We start from the raw sequence: 15,634 nt of genomic DNA on the forward strand, positions 1-15,634 counted from the left end.
AAATGGTCCAAAAAATTATCAAGAAATAAGACGATACAAGAAAATTACTAATAAAATAGAAAAAAAAGAAAAATACCCTAAGAAAATGCCCAAAAATATATATATATATTTAATTATTAAAATTATTTTCCTTTCTTTCTGAAACATGATTTTAAATATATAATCAAGGGAATTGTAAATATAGTTTTCTGAACATATGTCTCTCACTTTTTTTATTTCTATGTCACCTTCTCCTTTTTTTTTTTTTTTTTTTTTGCAGTTTGTGGGATATTGTGTGATATTATGTGTTCTGAAAGAAATCAAACCAATTTTCTCAGGTTTCAGAGCTAAAATGCTTGTAAAAAATAATCTAAATGAAGCACAATAAAACTGATGACGTTCCACGTGTTAAAAGGGTTAATTAGATGCGGTATGTGGCCATCTTATCGCCACGTTATCTCTGAAGGAAGAACCATGTTAATTATGTTAGAATTATATTAAGTTAAAGAAAAGGCAGAGCAAGAGAAACACAAAAGGAACTATCCAAATTCAGTTCAAAAGCTAGTGGCAGAAATGTGATATTAGTATCTTTGAATGTTTGCCAGTAAACAAGGAACCTTTTCACTGAGGAAACAAAACATTAGAAGTGAATCTGTTTTTTAGTATTTCTACATGAAGAGAAGGATCGTTGGACTCTGATTTAGCTTGCTCATAGGTGAATTTAGGAAATCCTTTTTCTATTTGTATAATCTAGAGAGCAAATCCTGATGCAGAGACAAAAAGCACAGAAGAAACTGGTTGGTGCTTCTGTTGCAAAGTGCAACGATGACACTCAGCGGACAAAAACAGGAGTTGATTTTCAAAAAACCTGCTGCCTCACTCAGTAACTGTGGCAACAGCAACATCTCCTGTTGTTGTCATCTTTTTAATTTATGGTGCAGCTTTGATGCAGTAAAGATAATTATCTGACCCAGATTAAGCCTCATGTTTTTTTTTTTTTGTATGTAATTCCCTTGATTGAAATGCCTTTTTTTCTATTCTCACTCCTGTTAAACTGTACTCCTGCAGGAAGTGGCACTCTGCCTGACGTACAAAATGAAAAATAATTCACAAGGGATCCTGTGTATTTGAAGAGCATTTTTTTCCACACAGAAATAAAAGGGCAGAAACAGTATTTTTATATTTTTATTATTAGTAGTAGTAATAGTAGTTGTATGATAGTCATAATTGTAATAATAATAATAATTATTATTATTATTATTATGACACATTTTTTTCAAATTTGAAAGAATAAAAAAAAATCTAAAATAAAACAAATAAAAGTCACTTTGGACTGCAATGTGCTTGAGAGGGTTTTTATTACCTACTGATTTTAAATTTTGTACATTTTGTACATTTCTTCCACTGATTCCCATCAGTGTCTTTCTTCCTGTTTTGGTATTTCCTTTGACTTGATTTTGACGTCTGCTTAATAATTAAGATAATCTAAAAATAAATCATGGCATTTGAAAGCAGAAGAGAAAGAAAACTCACACACACTGTGGACACAGTTGGAGTCAGGCCTGTGAGCACTTGAGGTCTGTTACTTTCGTTTTGTTGTTTGCATTCAGTTTCAGCTTGAAGTCTGACATGTTTTTAGGATCCAAACTTTTTGAACTAGTTAATGAAAGCTGTGATTCATGATGAAATTAGTAATGAAATGACCAGAGTTCGTATTTGATGACAGATTCCCTGAATGCTTAAACATAACAATAAACAAGGAAGTGATATTGTTGGAAAAACGGATGTAACACATTCACAGTTTTTCAGATGCATTTATGAAAAATGTTTCAGGATGATGATGTTGGTTCTGCTCTTTCAAAAAGCATATTTTGATGAACATTAGTTCATCATTATATATTCTGGAGAAGGTGCTGGAAAGAACAGTACAGTTTAAATGGTTCAGTGAGTCGAAAGGAAAGAATCGTTTCTAAACTGCACATCTGTTGTCGAGAGTCCACAAAAATCTGGTCTCATTGTGGCGTCAACATGAAGCGTTTCATGTACCTGCTGTTCTTTTTTTCCCGCTCTGTGGTCGGTGAGTAACTCTATTTTTATTATTTTATTAGTGTTTTAGGGTCACATGACATGTTAGAGTGAAAACTTTGTCACAGGAAGTCAAACGTTTTAGAGATAGAAGCTGTAATTGTATTCTGTTTGTGTGAAATGATTTTTATACACAGTGAACACAAAGACGTCGAGTTTCACGTTTTTTTTTTTTTTGGAAACGCCTAATTTATCTGAATGAGGAACTTCAAACATCAGCAGTTCTCTACTCTGCTGGTTTTTGTGCTAGTAACCAAAGAGACTTACCTTTTTTTTTTTTTTTATTTTATTTTATTTTATTTTATTTTATTTTATTTTATTTTATTTTATTTTATTTTATTTTATTTTTATTTTATTTTATTTTATTTTATTTTTTTTATTTTATTATTTTATTTTTTTTTATTTTATTTCATTTTATTCCGCTCATGATTCAACTCCACAACAGAGATTAAAGGAGAGAAGGATGTTACCTGCCAAAGAAATCAATGGTCTGTCAGTTACTTACATAACAAAAACAAACAAACAAAAAAACAACTTACAGTCAACTCGAAATTAAAAAAAACAAACAAATAAAAACATAGAAAAGAAATGACAGATATATTAATAAATCACCGTCAACAGAGGGACAGTTTCTACCCGTCTGTTTTCATATAATCAAACCAATAATCTTACCCATTTTCACTCAGTTTTTAAACAAAAAAAATATCATGGCAACACTTTAAATATTTTTTCTGTGCGGTGTCCCTAATAATAACTAATTGTTTCCAGTACCAACATGTTTTTTTCTGCTGATCGGTTTAAAAAAATGAGTCGCAGCGTTTGAGCACGTGAACATACCACATAATAAATACTAATGGACTTTCTGTATCTGCACATTAAAAAACATCATTATTCAGAAACGAGAGTAAATCTTGTGCCCTCTCCTCTCAGACTGTGCCGCTGGTGGAAGCGGATACTTCGTGAACGCAGACTTCTGGTGTGCCTGGTACTCTGCGGAGCCGGAGCAGGTGGAGTATCTGGTCGACTGGTATTTCAACGAAGAGTTCACGATGCAGTACAACAGCACCGTCGGGAAGTGGACGGGCTTCACCCCGGCTGGGCTCAGCACCGCAGCCATGTTTAATGCAGACGAGCGCAACATCCAGCGAAGGATGCTGGAGAGGGAGTTCATATGTGTCAACCGCATCGATTTGGTGCAAATCACAGTGGAGGAGAACATGGGTGGTGATGGCTGTGAAACCATTTGAAAAGCAAACTCGGTTGAATGACCCAAAAAATTAGCATGATATTTGCAAAAAGATACTCAACAAAGTACTGTACGTAAATACACACAACAACGCAGACATAAAACAATTAAATTAATTTAATAAAAATTTTTAAAAAAATGGATGCAATAAATAGGTATAAACACTAAGATAATTGTTTCATTGTTTTTAAGAAACAATTTAAAAACAATAACTAAAAACAAAGACTCACAACTAAGAAATTACCCAAAAATTAAGCTGAAACAAGAAAAGTAAGAAATCAAACAAAAAGAAAATAACATGAAAATAATATATAAATAATAAAAAATATTAAAAAAAAACAGAAGGAAATGTTTTATATATGTCCACATTTCCACATTTTTTTTTAGAGAATTTAATAATTTTCTTCTTTGTTTTTTTGCAGGACATTTCTTGCCAAGTTGATCATTGCCCTTCCCTCCCTTTTCTTAAGAAACTGAACAAATTTGGTCAGGTTTCAAAGGTTTAAATGTGTGTGAAAGGCATCTGAACACAGTGCAAGAAAACTTATGTCAATACCTTTTTTCAAAGGGTTAAATCACTGACAAACAGAACTGCAAAAAACATCTTTTTTTTGGTTTAAGAGAAAATCCATGACTTGAGCACAGCATGTCAGACTCTGTGTTAGCTGTCAGATAACCTTTGTGAGCACAGGTACATCACTGGACCAGTTATAGCGTTTTTATACCAAACCTGGCAACTTTACCAGAATATAAAGTGCATTTCCATCCAACTAGTTTTATGAATATTTTTAATTTGCCAAAAAAAATTAACCTCTGTGGAAACCAAAAATTTGAATAATAATCTCAAAAAAGCTCTTAAACTCAGCGGAGATGGAAAAGGAAATATACTGATAAATGGTAAATCCTCAAAATAAACACGTAGACACGTATTGTTGCCTCAGAAGACGGACGTGCCATCCTTCATTAAAACTCTTCACCTTCTGATTTCAGCTGAACCCAGCGTCACTCTCTCAGAGATCACCTCCTCCAGTCACGACACCATGCTGGCGTGCAGCGTGTACGATTTCTACCCCAAAAATATCAGGGTGACGTGGCACCGCAACGGACAGGAAGTGACCTCAGGCGTGACCATAAGCGAGGTGATGACGAACGGAGACTGGACCTATCAGGTTCACTCTTACCTGGAGCAGCCAGCTGGCCGACAGCACGGGGTCACCTGTATGGTGGAGCACGAGAGCCTCAGAGAGCCCAAGATTTATGACTGGGGTGAGACACATGATGGATCTTATTTATGATCAAAAATGTATTCATCTTACAAATTTTGCGCGCCTTGGAGCATTATAACCCCCCAAGATAGCACGATATTCCAAGAAAAACTCTGAGAAGCCAGAGAAAATTTGTTTATATATTGTTTCTTGCATGAGGCTTGATGTTGGTGCTGATGGATGCCACAGGTTATTTAGTTTAACACAATATCTGTGTCTTCTCTGTAACTTTGTAAACATTTAATGGTTAATCATTGACCCTTTCATGGGCCCCCTCTAGGCCTGAGGGTCATCAGTGCCCTTTAACCCCCGTCACCAAAACCTGAGGCACCGGCAAGTAATAATAATAATAATAATGATAATAATAATAATAATAATAATAATAATAATAATAATAATAATAATAATAATAATAATAATAACTTTATTTATATATATATATATCCTTTAAAAACATGGTTTACAAAGTGCTTTGACAAACAAAACATAAGAACAAATCGAAGTTAGTCAATAATGACAAACAAAGGCCAGACAAGAGTTAAGACAGAATTAAGCAGAACATTAGAGACAGAAACATTTTAGAAAAATGCAGGAACAAAATAAAGGCAGCAAACACAGAACATTAATAATAATGATAATAATATGCAGGATCAGAATAAAAAGATAAGTTAAAAGATAAAAGTTCGAATTAAAAGACAAACTTAAAGACACATCAAAATAGATGACAGCACATAAAAGTAAGTCTATAAAAATGGGTTTAAAAGGTGATATAAAAGATTGATGACTGATTCTGCGAGCCATATCTCCTCTGGCAGGTCAATTAAAGCTGAGAAGATCTGATGGCAAAGGCACCGTCAGCTTTAGATTTTGATATGATATGATATGATATGATATGGATATTTATTTCTCAGTGAATAGATTCAAACAAGCGATGAGGAAGTATTATTTCCTGCCCCTTCTCAGCTAATCAGGAAATTAATTTGTGAAATTTCATCTCTAACACAAAATGCATACACTTATTATTTATATATATATATATATATATATAATATATATATATATATATATATATATACACACACACAGACTTACATGCATACAGACATACACACACACACACACACACACACACACATATCCACATACTAACATTTATACGTATATTTATAAGCATACATGTACATATATACTACATTCCACCAATCTACCCATACAGTCTACACATACATGCACATTCATTGTATATATATATGTTATACATGTACACAACCAAACACACAATATACAGTTTATGAACAGTAATTTAAGTTGTGTGCACAGCACAGACGTCATACTCTGTCACAGACAGACATGACTGTCTTCAAAGTCTTTCCTCATTCTTAAACCTCTGTAAAAAAAACCAAAACATTTTTTGCGTCTTCCTGAAACGGGTAATGTTTGTGCATCGCTTGGTAACTGAAAGCTGTTTTCAGAGTTCGACCATCATTTGAAACGAGGAAACAAAGCCCACAGTGCCGCACCTCGTGCTGGAGTCAGCCCTCCTTCCTCTTCCTGCTCAGATAAAGCAGTCGTCACGTCTGCAGTCTGAAAATGGGTGGGACCAACGTGTTAGTGACGCGAGAGAGCTGATTTTCATGCTCAAACTAGTTTCACTTTTCAGGAATTGAGACTCAGTCGGGCATTGGCACTCAGAGGAGAAATGGCGCAGAAAGGAGTTCAGCTGAACCGAGAGACCTTTTCTTGTTCCATCTGTTTGGATCTACTGAAGGATCCGGTGACTATTCCCTGTGGACACAGCTACTGCATGAGCTGTATTAAAGGCTTCTGGGATGAAGAAGACAAGAAGGAAAATCTACAGCTGCCCTCAGTGTAAGCAGACCTTCCACCCCGAGGCCTGCCCTGCTGAAAAACACCATGTTAGCAGCTGTAGTGGAGGAGCTGAAGAAGACTGAACCTGCTCCTGCTGATCTCTGCTACGCCGGAGCTGGAGATGTGGCCTGTGATTTCTGCACCGGGAGAAAACTGAAAGCCCTAAAGTCCTGCGTGCAGTGTCTGATTTCTCTCTGTGAGAAACACCTCCAGCCTCATCACGAAGTGGCTCCGTTAAAGAAACACACGCTGGTGGAGCCCTCCAAGAGCTGCAGGAGAACGTCTGCTCCCGTCACGATGAGGTGATGAAGATGTTCTGCCGCACCGATCAGCGGTGCATCTGTTATCTCTGCTCCGTGGACGAACACAAAGGTCACGACACGGTGTCAGCTGCAGCAGAGAGGAGCGAGAGGCAGAGAGAGCTCGAGGGGAGTCGACAAAAAATCCAGCAGAGGATCCAGGACAGAAAGAAAGACCTGAAGCTGCTCCAGCAGGAGGTGAAGGACATCAACGGCTCCGCTGATAAAGCAGTGGAGCACAGCGAGGAGATCTTCACCGAGCTGATCCGTCTCGTGAAGCAGCAGCTCAGATCGCAGCAGCAAACTGAAGTGAGTCGACTCAGAAAGCTTCAGGAGGAGCTGCAGCAGGAGATCGCGGAGCTGAAGAGGAGAGACGCCGAGCTGAAGAAACTGTCACACACAGACGATCACAACCAGTTTCTGCAAAACTTCCCCGCACTGTCCCGACTCGGTGAACCCACACACTCTTCCAGCGTCAACACCCGTCCTCTGCGCTGCTTTGAAGACGTGACAGCGGCCGTGTCAGAGGTCAGAGATAAACTGCAGGACGTCCTCAGGGAGACAAACGTCTCTCTGATGGGGACTGAGGTGGATGTTTTTGCTGTCAGATTCAAAACCAGAGCCCAAGACCAGAGCTGAGTTCTTAAAATATTCACGTCAAATCACTCTGGATCCAAACACAGCACACACGCAGCTGGTTTTATCTGAGGGGAACAGAAAAGGTAACACGCACGGATCACCAGCTGTACTCTGATCATCCAGACAGGTTCACTGACTGGGCCCAGGTCCTGAGCCGAGAGAGTCTGACTGGACGTTGTTACTGGGAGGTGGAGGGGGTACGAGGAAATGTTGATGTAGCAGTCGCATACAAGAACATCAGCAGAGTAGGGAGGTCGGATGAATGTAGATTTGGTTTCAATGACAAATCTTGGTTGTTAGGTTGTAACAACATTACTACTGCTACAACAGTGTCCAAACTTATGCCTCAAGTAGTGGGCTCTCCAGAATTGGAGTGTACCTGGATCACAGTGCAGGTATTCTGTCCTTCTACAGCGTCACTGAAACCATGAATCTCCTCCACACAGTCCAGACCACATTCACTCAGCCCCTATATGCTGGACTTTGTCTTTATAAATCCACTGCTGAGTTTTGTAAACTCAAATAGCCAGAAGTCAAGTAAGAGTTTAAAGTATTTTAACTCTTACAGGAATAGTTTGGATTTTTTGAAGTGGACTACTTAAACAGAGTCAATGTATTATGTGCAGTAGATGTCAGTCAGCGGGCCCCCAGTTTGGAGAATCAGGCTGGAGTCCGTCACAAGGCGGGTTTCCATTAACCCTCAAATTTAGCAAATTGAAATTGTGAATAAAAAAACATGCCTAATGAAAAGACATCAATTTTGAAAAAACTCCCATCGTAAAAAAGTTTTTATGCTCGCATGAGGTGGTATTTCAGTCGATTTGAAAAAGTCATACTTTGCAAAACTGCAATGGAAACACGTTTTTGGCTTTTCTAGGTCACATGATGCTGTGAGCTCTTCAGTAGGAACTGGCTCCCTCATGACGCAGCAGGAGCTACAAGAGCTGTTTGCATCACATAACTCTTCAAAAGTTGAGCAGAAGTTCAATGGAAACGTAGTCATTTCGCAATTGTGCTTTATTGGCATTTCAAAAATATTGCTTAAGTTTTGTTCAAATCTGTAACGGAGACCCACCAACAGAAGCTAAGCGGCGATGTAATGTTGTGGATGGGGGTCAGCAATTTTTTTTTTATTTTAGCCACCTAAAAAATGAGTTTGGCTTTAATAAGAGCGATGTTACGGCTTTATTTTTAATGAAGCCAATGGCAATAAAAACACATTCAATATAGCGTAGTGAAATGCTTTTTTTCAGTGTCCAACTTCTGCCTGCGTCTCCAGACTGGATGTAACGCACTGACCATGGATAAATAGCAGACCTGGCTGACTGTCTGAAGACAGACTGTGTCCGCTCTGTGGAGACACAGCAGAGATGTAGTGCATATGAAGTTCTTTACAAAAATTACATGTAAACTCCAAGATTTTGATACGCTCTCCGAACAGATTAAAATGCAACTTTTCCTTCTCGGAGAAAATAGTGTCGGTGCCACAGAAGCAGTGAGATACGTGAGTGCACGTCACAGCCAAAACAACAACTGACACAACGACACGTAACAGCTGGAGTTCATCTCCTCACAGCTCACACTGACTTTTCCTTTATTACTCTTGACTTACTTTATTACTGATGTTTTTTTAATTGTTTTTATTTGTTTCTTTTTTTTTTATGTATATATGTTTTTGTTTGACAGATAGATGGATAGATAGAGAGATAGATGGATGGGTAAATTTAATATGTAAATGTATATAATATGTGTAAAAAGATTTTTTTTTGATAAAAATCTTTGGCAAAATCATGTTTTTGTTCATGCTAATAAAGCTTTTTGAATTAAAAAAAATGAAAATCTTTTTGTACAGCACCTTTCATACATAAAATGCAGCTCAAAGTGCTTTAGATTATTATTACCATTACTCAGGTCAGAGATGGAGAATAAATAAGAGATATAAGAGATAAAAGAAATATTAAAAAACAAAGGTCAAAACAGCAAAATCGCATTAAAACACAAAAATAATTTTTATCAGAACAAACAATCATAATGTGCAATAAAAATCATTATTTTGGCAGTCTGTTTCCAGGCCACTGGTGCATAAAGACAAAATGCTGCTTCACTGTACTTTTTGTAATTCATTTTTGGTGCATTATGCAGGCCAGCACCAGAGGACCTGAGAGATCAGGTAATACTGGGTAAAATATGGATTTGATATGGATGGATGGAAGTATGGAAACTGCTTCATACAACCTCATTTTTTTTTTTAGAAAAAATGTTAAACTAGTCCTTTAAAATTGAGAAATTCCAGTGAATTCCAGAAATGTCCAGAAAAAAATATATTGATAATTATATTGTTTTTCATATATTTTAAATTCTGTTATTAAAATATATAAAATAAATACATTTATTGGGGCCATGTCTTGTTTAGGCTGCCTGTTGCATTCTCCCTTTGTTTTTGACAGAAATCCAACCAATTTACTCACTTTTCAAGTTGTTAATGTGAGTTATCTACTGGGGTAGTTATTATATAAAAGCATCACATCGCAAATTAACTTCTAATTTTTTTTGCACGACTACATGTTAAAGGGGCGGTCTGTACGAAACTATACTGATCTTTAGGATCAGCAGGACGTTTTCTCAAAATATTTGTTTTTCTCTGCGCCAAAAATCTCCACTTCAGTATCACTTACATTCGCCAGACTTTCTTGTTTTATTCCTGTCTATAGTCTAAAGGTTTTTTTAACAGAGCGGTTTGTCATATTTAAAGGCGCTGTATGTATCTGTACATAAATAATAGCTTTTTTTCTCTTGTGGTTTTGTTGCAGACTCTTCCTTTAATCAGTCTGAGAGGAGCTACCTGATTGGTGGAGTTTTTGCGCTGCTGCTCGGAGCAGCGTGTCTGTTGTCAGGACTGATCCGGTACAGGAAGAAAAGCTCTGACCAAATTTTTTTTTTCAAACACTTTGTAATCAAGGTTTGAATTATACACTGGCTTTCGGGGGAGAGCCCTACTTTCAGGTGCGCACCTCTACCAAACACACCTCATGTCAACATGTCTGACGTATTAAAGTTACACTTTTGGGGAGCCAACAGCATAATGATAACCTGATTAGTTCACAGCGATGCAGTCCAGTACTATTGGTTTCAGCTATCTCTTTCCTTTCAATCAGTCAATCAATCAATCAATCAATCAGACTTTATTTGTATAGCACTTTTCATACAAACAGACTGTAACCAACCCTCTAGTTAAATAAATAAGGAAATAAATAGATAAAATGATAATAGTAATAATAGAAGATATATAAGTAAAAAACTCAAATAAAAAATAAAAACGTAAATAAGAGTTAAATGACAAGATAACAGAACAAAGTCAGATAATAAGTAAAAATGTTAAAATTATATATGAAGTAGTAAAACTGTGAAATACACTAAAATGTATTGAAAAATTAAATAAAAATAAAATAAGACAACATGAAATTGTGTCTTTTGTGGTACATGACTCACGAGTGCTTTTACGTCATTGACAGATTTGACAGATTTTTTTTTTTTTCTTCAACAATAATGGAGAAAGTTTTAAGTGTTTATCTGAATGACTCAAGCAATTCAGATAATACTTGTATTCTGCAGAGGAGTCGATGGTAATAATCTGATTTGATGTGTTTATATGTGCTTCACTAATGCGAAAATCGGAAAAAACCGGTTTACATGATTTAGTCATGATCGGTTTATTTGTGTGGATGTAAACTCACACTCCTGTTCGGTCGGAGGACTTGATGAAAGGACCAGGTCTTTAGGATACTTACATCCTGGAACTCATTTCTCTTGGATAAAAAAAAAAAAAAAACACTTTATTTACATGTTACAAAGACACATTTTATACACAAATGTGTAATGTGATATAGGAGTGATATAAAAATACACAATAGCAAATTAAGATAAATTCTAGAGCTCGCATGCAGCCAGTGGAGAGATTTCAGGATAGTTTTTGGTGAGTCTTTGAGATATTTCAGTCTGGATCAAAGTGTGTCTACAAAACTCCCAGTTTGAGCTCCCAGTGACCCTCCAGTGGTCCCATCCCATCACGGTTACACACAGGACAGGGAGGAGATATATGTGTGTCGGGGTACTCCGTCTCCATGGAGACGGTAAACAGGTCTGTCAGTGTGACTTACACACAGGTGAAACATTAGCCGGGCAGAGAGAAAGAAGCCTTACACACACCACCACACACACACACACACACACTGGTCAGGACAGATGGCGGATTCACAGCGAACATCTGAGCCCGTCAACTTTGTGCATCAAGATGAAATCTGGTAAATCTGCTAACTTGTTTCATCATTTTGATCATTTGAGTTTTATTTCAATATTCTGTCAGAAGAGGGTGAAGCGTTTTTAAAGATTTTCTCTTGATGGTGGGATGATTCACATGTTGACCCGATGTTAAAATTCTTAATATTTTTCTTTAAAAGAAATAGATATGTCATCCGCTGGGCTTGTTGTGAATAACTATTATCATTGTTACTTTTATTTTTATTATCATTATTATTATTTTTACTTTCTCTCCTAGCTCCTTTTTTCATTCCAAATCTGCATTGTGTTTTCGTCTGGTTATGAAATATGCTGTATAATACAGAAAGCTTACTGTACTAACTTGTTTTAATGATATATTTTGAGTTTTCACGCAGTAACAAGCAGATTTAAAGATGAAATCATATGCCACACATCAAAAAAAAAATGTGTGAAAATGTAAATATTTGGTTGGAAGAACTGACAAGAAAAATGTGTCATTACAACATAAATTTGTCTTGCTGTTATTTGAAAAGGATCTCTTTAATTTGGGAGAATTATCTTCACATTTGACAAAGTGGACGCCTTTTGTGTTAACAGCAGATCCAGAATATGATCATAACCGCAGACAGGGAGTGTTGTGTATGCTCTCTAAAGATTTCTTTTCCCTGTCGGTGCTCAGTGAAGCAGGATGTCAACTGATGGTAAACAACTTTTTTTTGTGTGTGTGTTTGTGTGTGTGTGTTTGTGCATACATTTGTGTGTATGTGTGTTTAGGAAAGCACATGTAAAAGTGGAGAAGGATTCAGCCGAAGTCTGGCCCAACAAGTGGGGCTCCCTGACTGAGGCCTACAAGGAGGTACACGCACACACACACACACACACACACACACACACACGCAACGCACACACACACACACACACACACACACACACACACACAGCTCCAGGTTAATTTGCAGCCACACACTGCCCTCTACTGTTACAAAACTATTTCACATCAAATGCTTGCAAGCAGCTCTTTTGTCAGAGAAAAAATGTTGGCATTGTACGTTTCTGCAAAAAAAAAAACAAATATATATAGAATTTGCATGTTTCATACGCGTCATATTATGGTTTTATGGTTTCTAAGTTGGAGCTGGAGGGGATGGTGGAGCAGTAGACTACTGTTTGAGACCAACAAACTCCAACAAACAATAAAACTGCTGTTTTTTTAGTCATTGCTGCATTTCCAGCAGTTTTTAGACACCAAACATATTTTTCAAGCAGCCTGTTGCTGTTTTTTTCCAGTGAGGATAGTGCCACCATAAGCAGCCACTTTAAGCCAAAACCTGATATTTCCCTAATCAAAACCAACTGAGTTTTGTGCCTAAACTTAACTACACATTGGCAGAAGGTTTCAGCATATTGGCTATGATATCACATACAAATGTAACCTATCCATGGATGCAGAAACATTCAAAAAGCAAACATTATTTCTGGCAACTGTGTTGAAGCATGAAACCAGATTATACTTATCAAAAACAAAAACATCTTAACATTTACACATTAACCCACAGGGACTATGTGGCGCATTTTACATGCTTTTCATTCTTCATTTTTTTGGGTAATTTTGGCTGTGTTCATGCATATGGCATACATTTTGGACAAAATGTGAACTTTTATTTAATAAGCTCCTACAAGTCTAAAATGCACTGTAAACAAAATTGTTACATTCATAATGTTAAGTGCAAAAAAAAGTGCCATTATAACCCATTCAAACTACATTTTTAATCCCACAGCCGTCTAAGCATAAAAAAACATTGCATGTATATAACATTGTATAACTTTGGAGAAAATACATGCAATTTCTAAAACTTGCACTGTCACAATCAGTGTTGCTGCACATCACTGACATATCCAAGGCTGTGATAATCACACACAACACAAAAAGAAGAAATAAAGAAAAATCTACTCTGCATGCAGAATGAAAATAATTCATTTTTCGTGTTTTTTTTTTCAATCTAAAAAGTATTCGTGTTATGACGAAAAAAGGGCATTTAGAGGGTTAAAATTCTGAAAAATCATAATATGATTAGGACTGATGTTGACTGATAAAAATGTACTCCTTGGAAGTTATATTAATGTATAATATTTGTTAAAGCTTTTGAATAGCACATTATGTGCACACAGAGTGATGTGTGTGTGATATTAAATAAGGGCTCATAGGCATCATCAAAAACACTAAACTCTTTCTTTTATTTGTGTTTCAGTACGAGAGGGACAGTGTGAAGCTGAGGGGGAGGTGGTCAGAGAGGAGCCACCCAATCACCTGCCATCACAACCTCCGACTCCACCTGAAAAATCCATCCACGTATGATATCCGTCCGTCCGTCCGTCCGTCTGTCTGTCCTCCGTCTGTCTGTCTGCTGTTCATCCATCTCACAGTCTTTCACACCACCTTTGCATCTCTCCTCCAGGTTGCCCCCTCTCCTCCGGTTCCTCAGACCACTCAGGCCCTGATTGGTTGGCGTTCAGCTCACTCACATCTTCATCTAGAAAAGTTTGGCACAGTGCATCATGGGAGGCGTAGTTTCCTGAAGGAGCTGGGCTGGCCTTTCGACGCTTGCATCTGACTGGAGGCCACCGCTCTGTGTCGTATCAGCTACTCGCTGACTCAGTGAGCATTGAATAAAGACAGAAATTAAATAAATCGTGAGGATACATATTCATAAAAAGCATTCCAGATCTGGTAGGATGTACGGTAACATATGGGATTATGTCCCCCTTTCTCTTGGGCGATTGAGTTTTACTGTGCAGAATGATTTATGTGCAGAGTTTGACAGAATTACCTGAAACTCTGCATCAGTGTAAGCATGTGGAAATATTTTCTACAACATATTTAAATTATTAAAATTGCAAATACAAATTTAACTTTTTGTAGGTGACTAGTCAAAAAAAATGAATGGCTTTTTCAGTCCATTAGATACATTTTGCTGCAATAAAAAAAAGAATTAAAAACTTTATTAAATAAAACAGATGTTGACAAAGTTTACCTTTGAGGACATCATTTACAGATGAAAAAAGGTAATAAATTGTGATATACTGCAATATATATTATTGCAATACTCAGTATACTGCAAAATGTTGCAAATTTGCAATATACTATTTACAACACTAGGACTAAATGATCTTGATAATACTGTATTGTGGGGCCTCTGGTCATTCCAGCCTTAACTAATTCTAATACTACTTCTACTATTTCTACTTCTACTACCAATTAATAATATTAATGATTTATAATATTATTTAAATTTTCTTGATAATAATGTACTGTGGGGGTGTGTGGTGATTTCCAGCCATAACTACTACTACCACTGCTACTACTACTACTATTACTACTTCAACTAATACTACTAATCATAATAACTTTATTTTTATCGTACTTATGAAAACAGAGTTTACAAAGTGCTTTGACAATCAAAGCAAAGCAGAGGCAAGAAACCCAGAACCAATATAAAAAGTGGTAAACACAAATTATTAATAATAATTCTAATAAAAATTATAATAATGATAATAAATTACTTGTTTTGCAGGTTGAACTCATGTCAACATGTTATTATTACCATATTTATATAAAATGTATTATGCCTACTATTATTAATTTTAATTTTATTATTATTATTATCAATATTGTTGTTGTTGTTTTTGTAATTATTAATTAACACCGAACACAAAGATAAATTAAAAGTAATAATAATACACCGTATACATTTTATTTAAATATGGCAATAATAGAAACGTGTTAACACATCTTATTTCAACCTGTAAAACAAAAAAATAGAAAACACTATATTATAAGTACTTTTCAGTCATGCAGGCCTATGTAAACAATAGTGACCTTAAATTTTGGAAAACTTTGCTCATTTGTGAAATCCCCCTGAACGCACTCACGCGTGAGTCATGTACTCGCGCCGCTGACGTAATGACATCACGAG

General features: G+C 36.4%; 2 protein-coding genes and 1 pseudogene across 2 annotated transcripts; all 3 read left to right on the forward strand.

The window, feature by feature from the left end:
* The first annotated feature begins 1,813 nt into the window (after positions 1–1,813).
* LOC121948798 (rano class II histocompatibility antigen, A beta chain-like) lies at positions 1,814–10,347 on the forward strand. Its single transcript, XM_042494274.1, has 4 exons — positions 1,814–2,056; positions 2,995–3,285; positions 4,301–4,576; positions 10,193–10,347. The coding sequence occupies exons 1-4, from the start codon at positions 2,008–2,010 to the stop codon at positions 10,345–10,347; spliced, it is 771 nt and encodes a 256-aa protein (XP_042350208.1). The 5' UTR covers positions 1,814–2,007.
* Positions 6,152–8,077, forward strand: LOC121960596 (annotated as a pseudogene).
* Positions 10,348–11,624: 1,277 nt separating the features above from the next.
* LOC121960615 (uncharacterized protein C20orf85 homolog) lies at positions 11,625–14,307 on the forward strand. Its single transcript, XM_042510405.1, is given in 5 exon segments — positions 11,625–11,683; positions 12,435–12,516; positions 13,910–13,936; positions 13,939–14,010; positions 14,117–14,307. Coding segments are annotated over 5 exon segments (396 nt in total). The 3' UTR covers positions 14,273–14,307.
* Positions 14,308–15,634: the final 1,327 nt, after the last annotated feature.

Source organism: Plectropomus leopardus, chromosome 2 (assembly GCF_008729295.1).
Source record: "Plectropomus leopardus isolate mb chromosome 2, YSFRI_Pleo_2.0, whole genome shotgun sequence".
Taxonomy (NCBI): Eukaryota; Metazoa; Chordata; class Actinopteri; order Perciformes; family Serranidae; genus Plectropomus; species Plectropomus leopardus.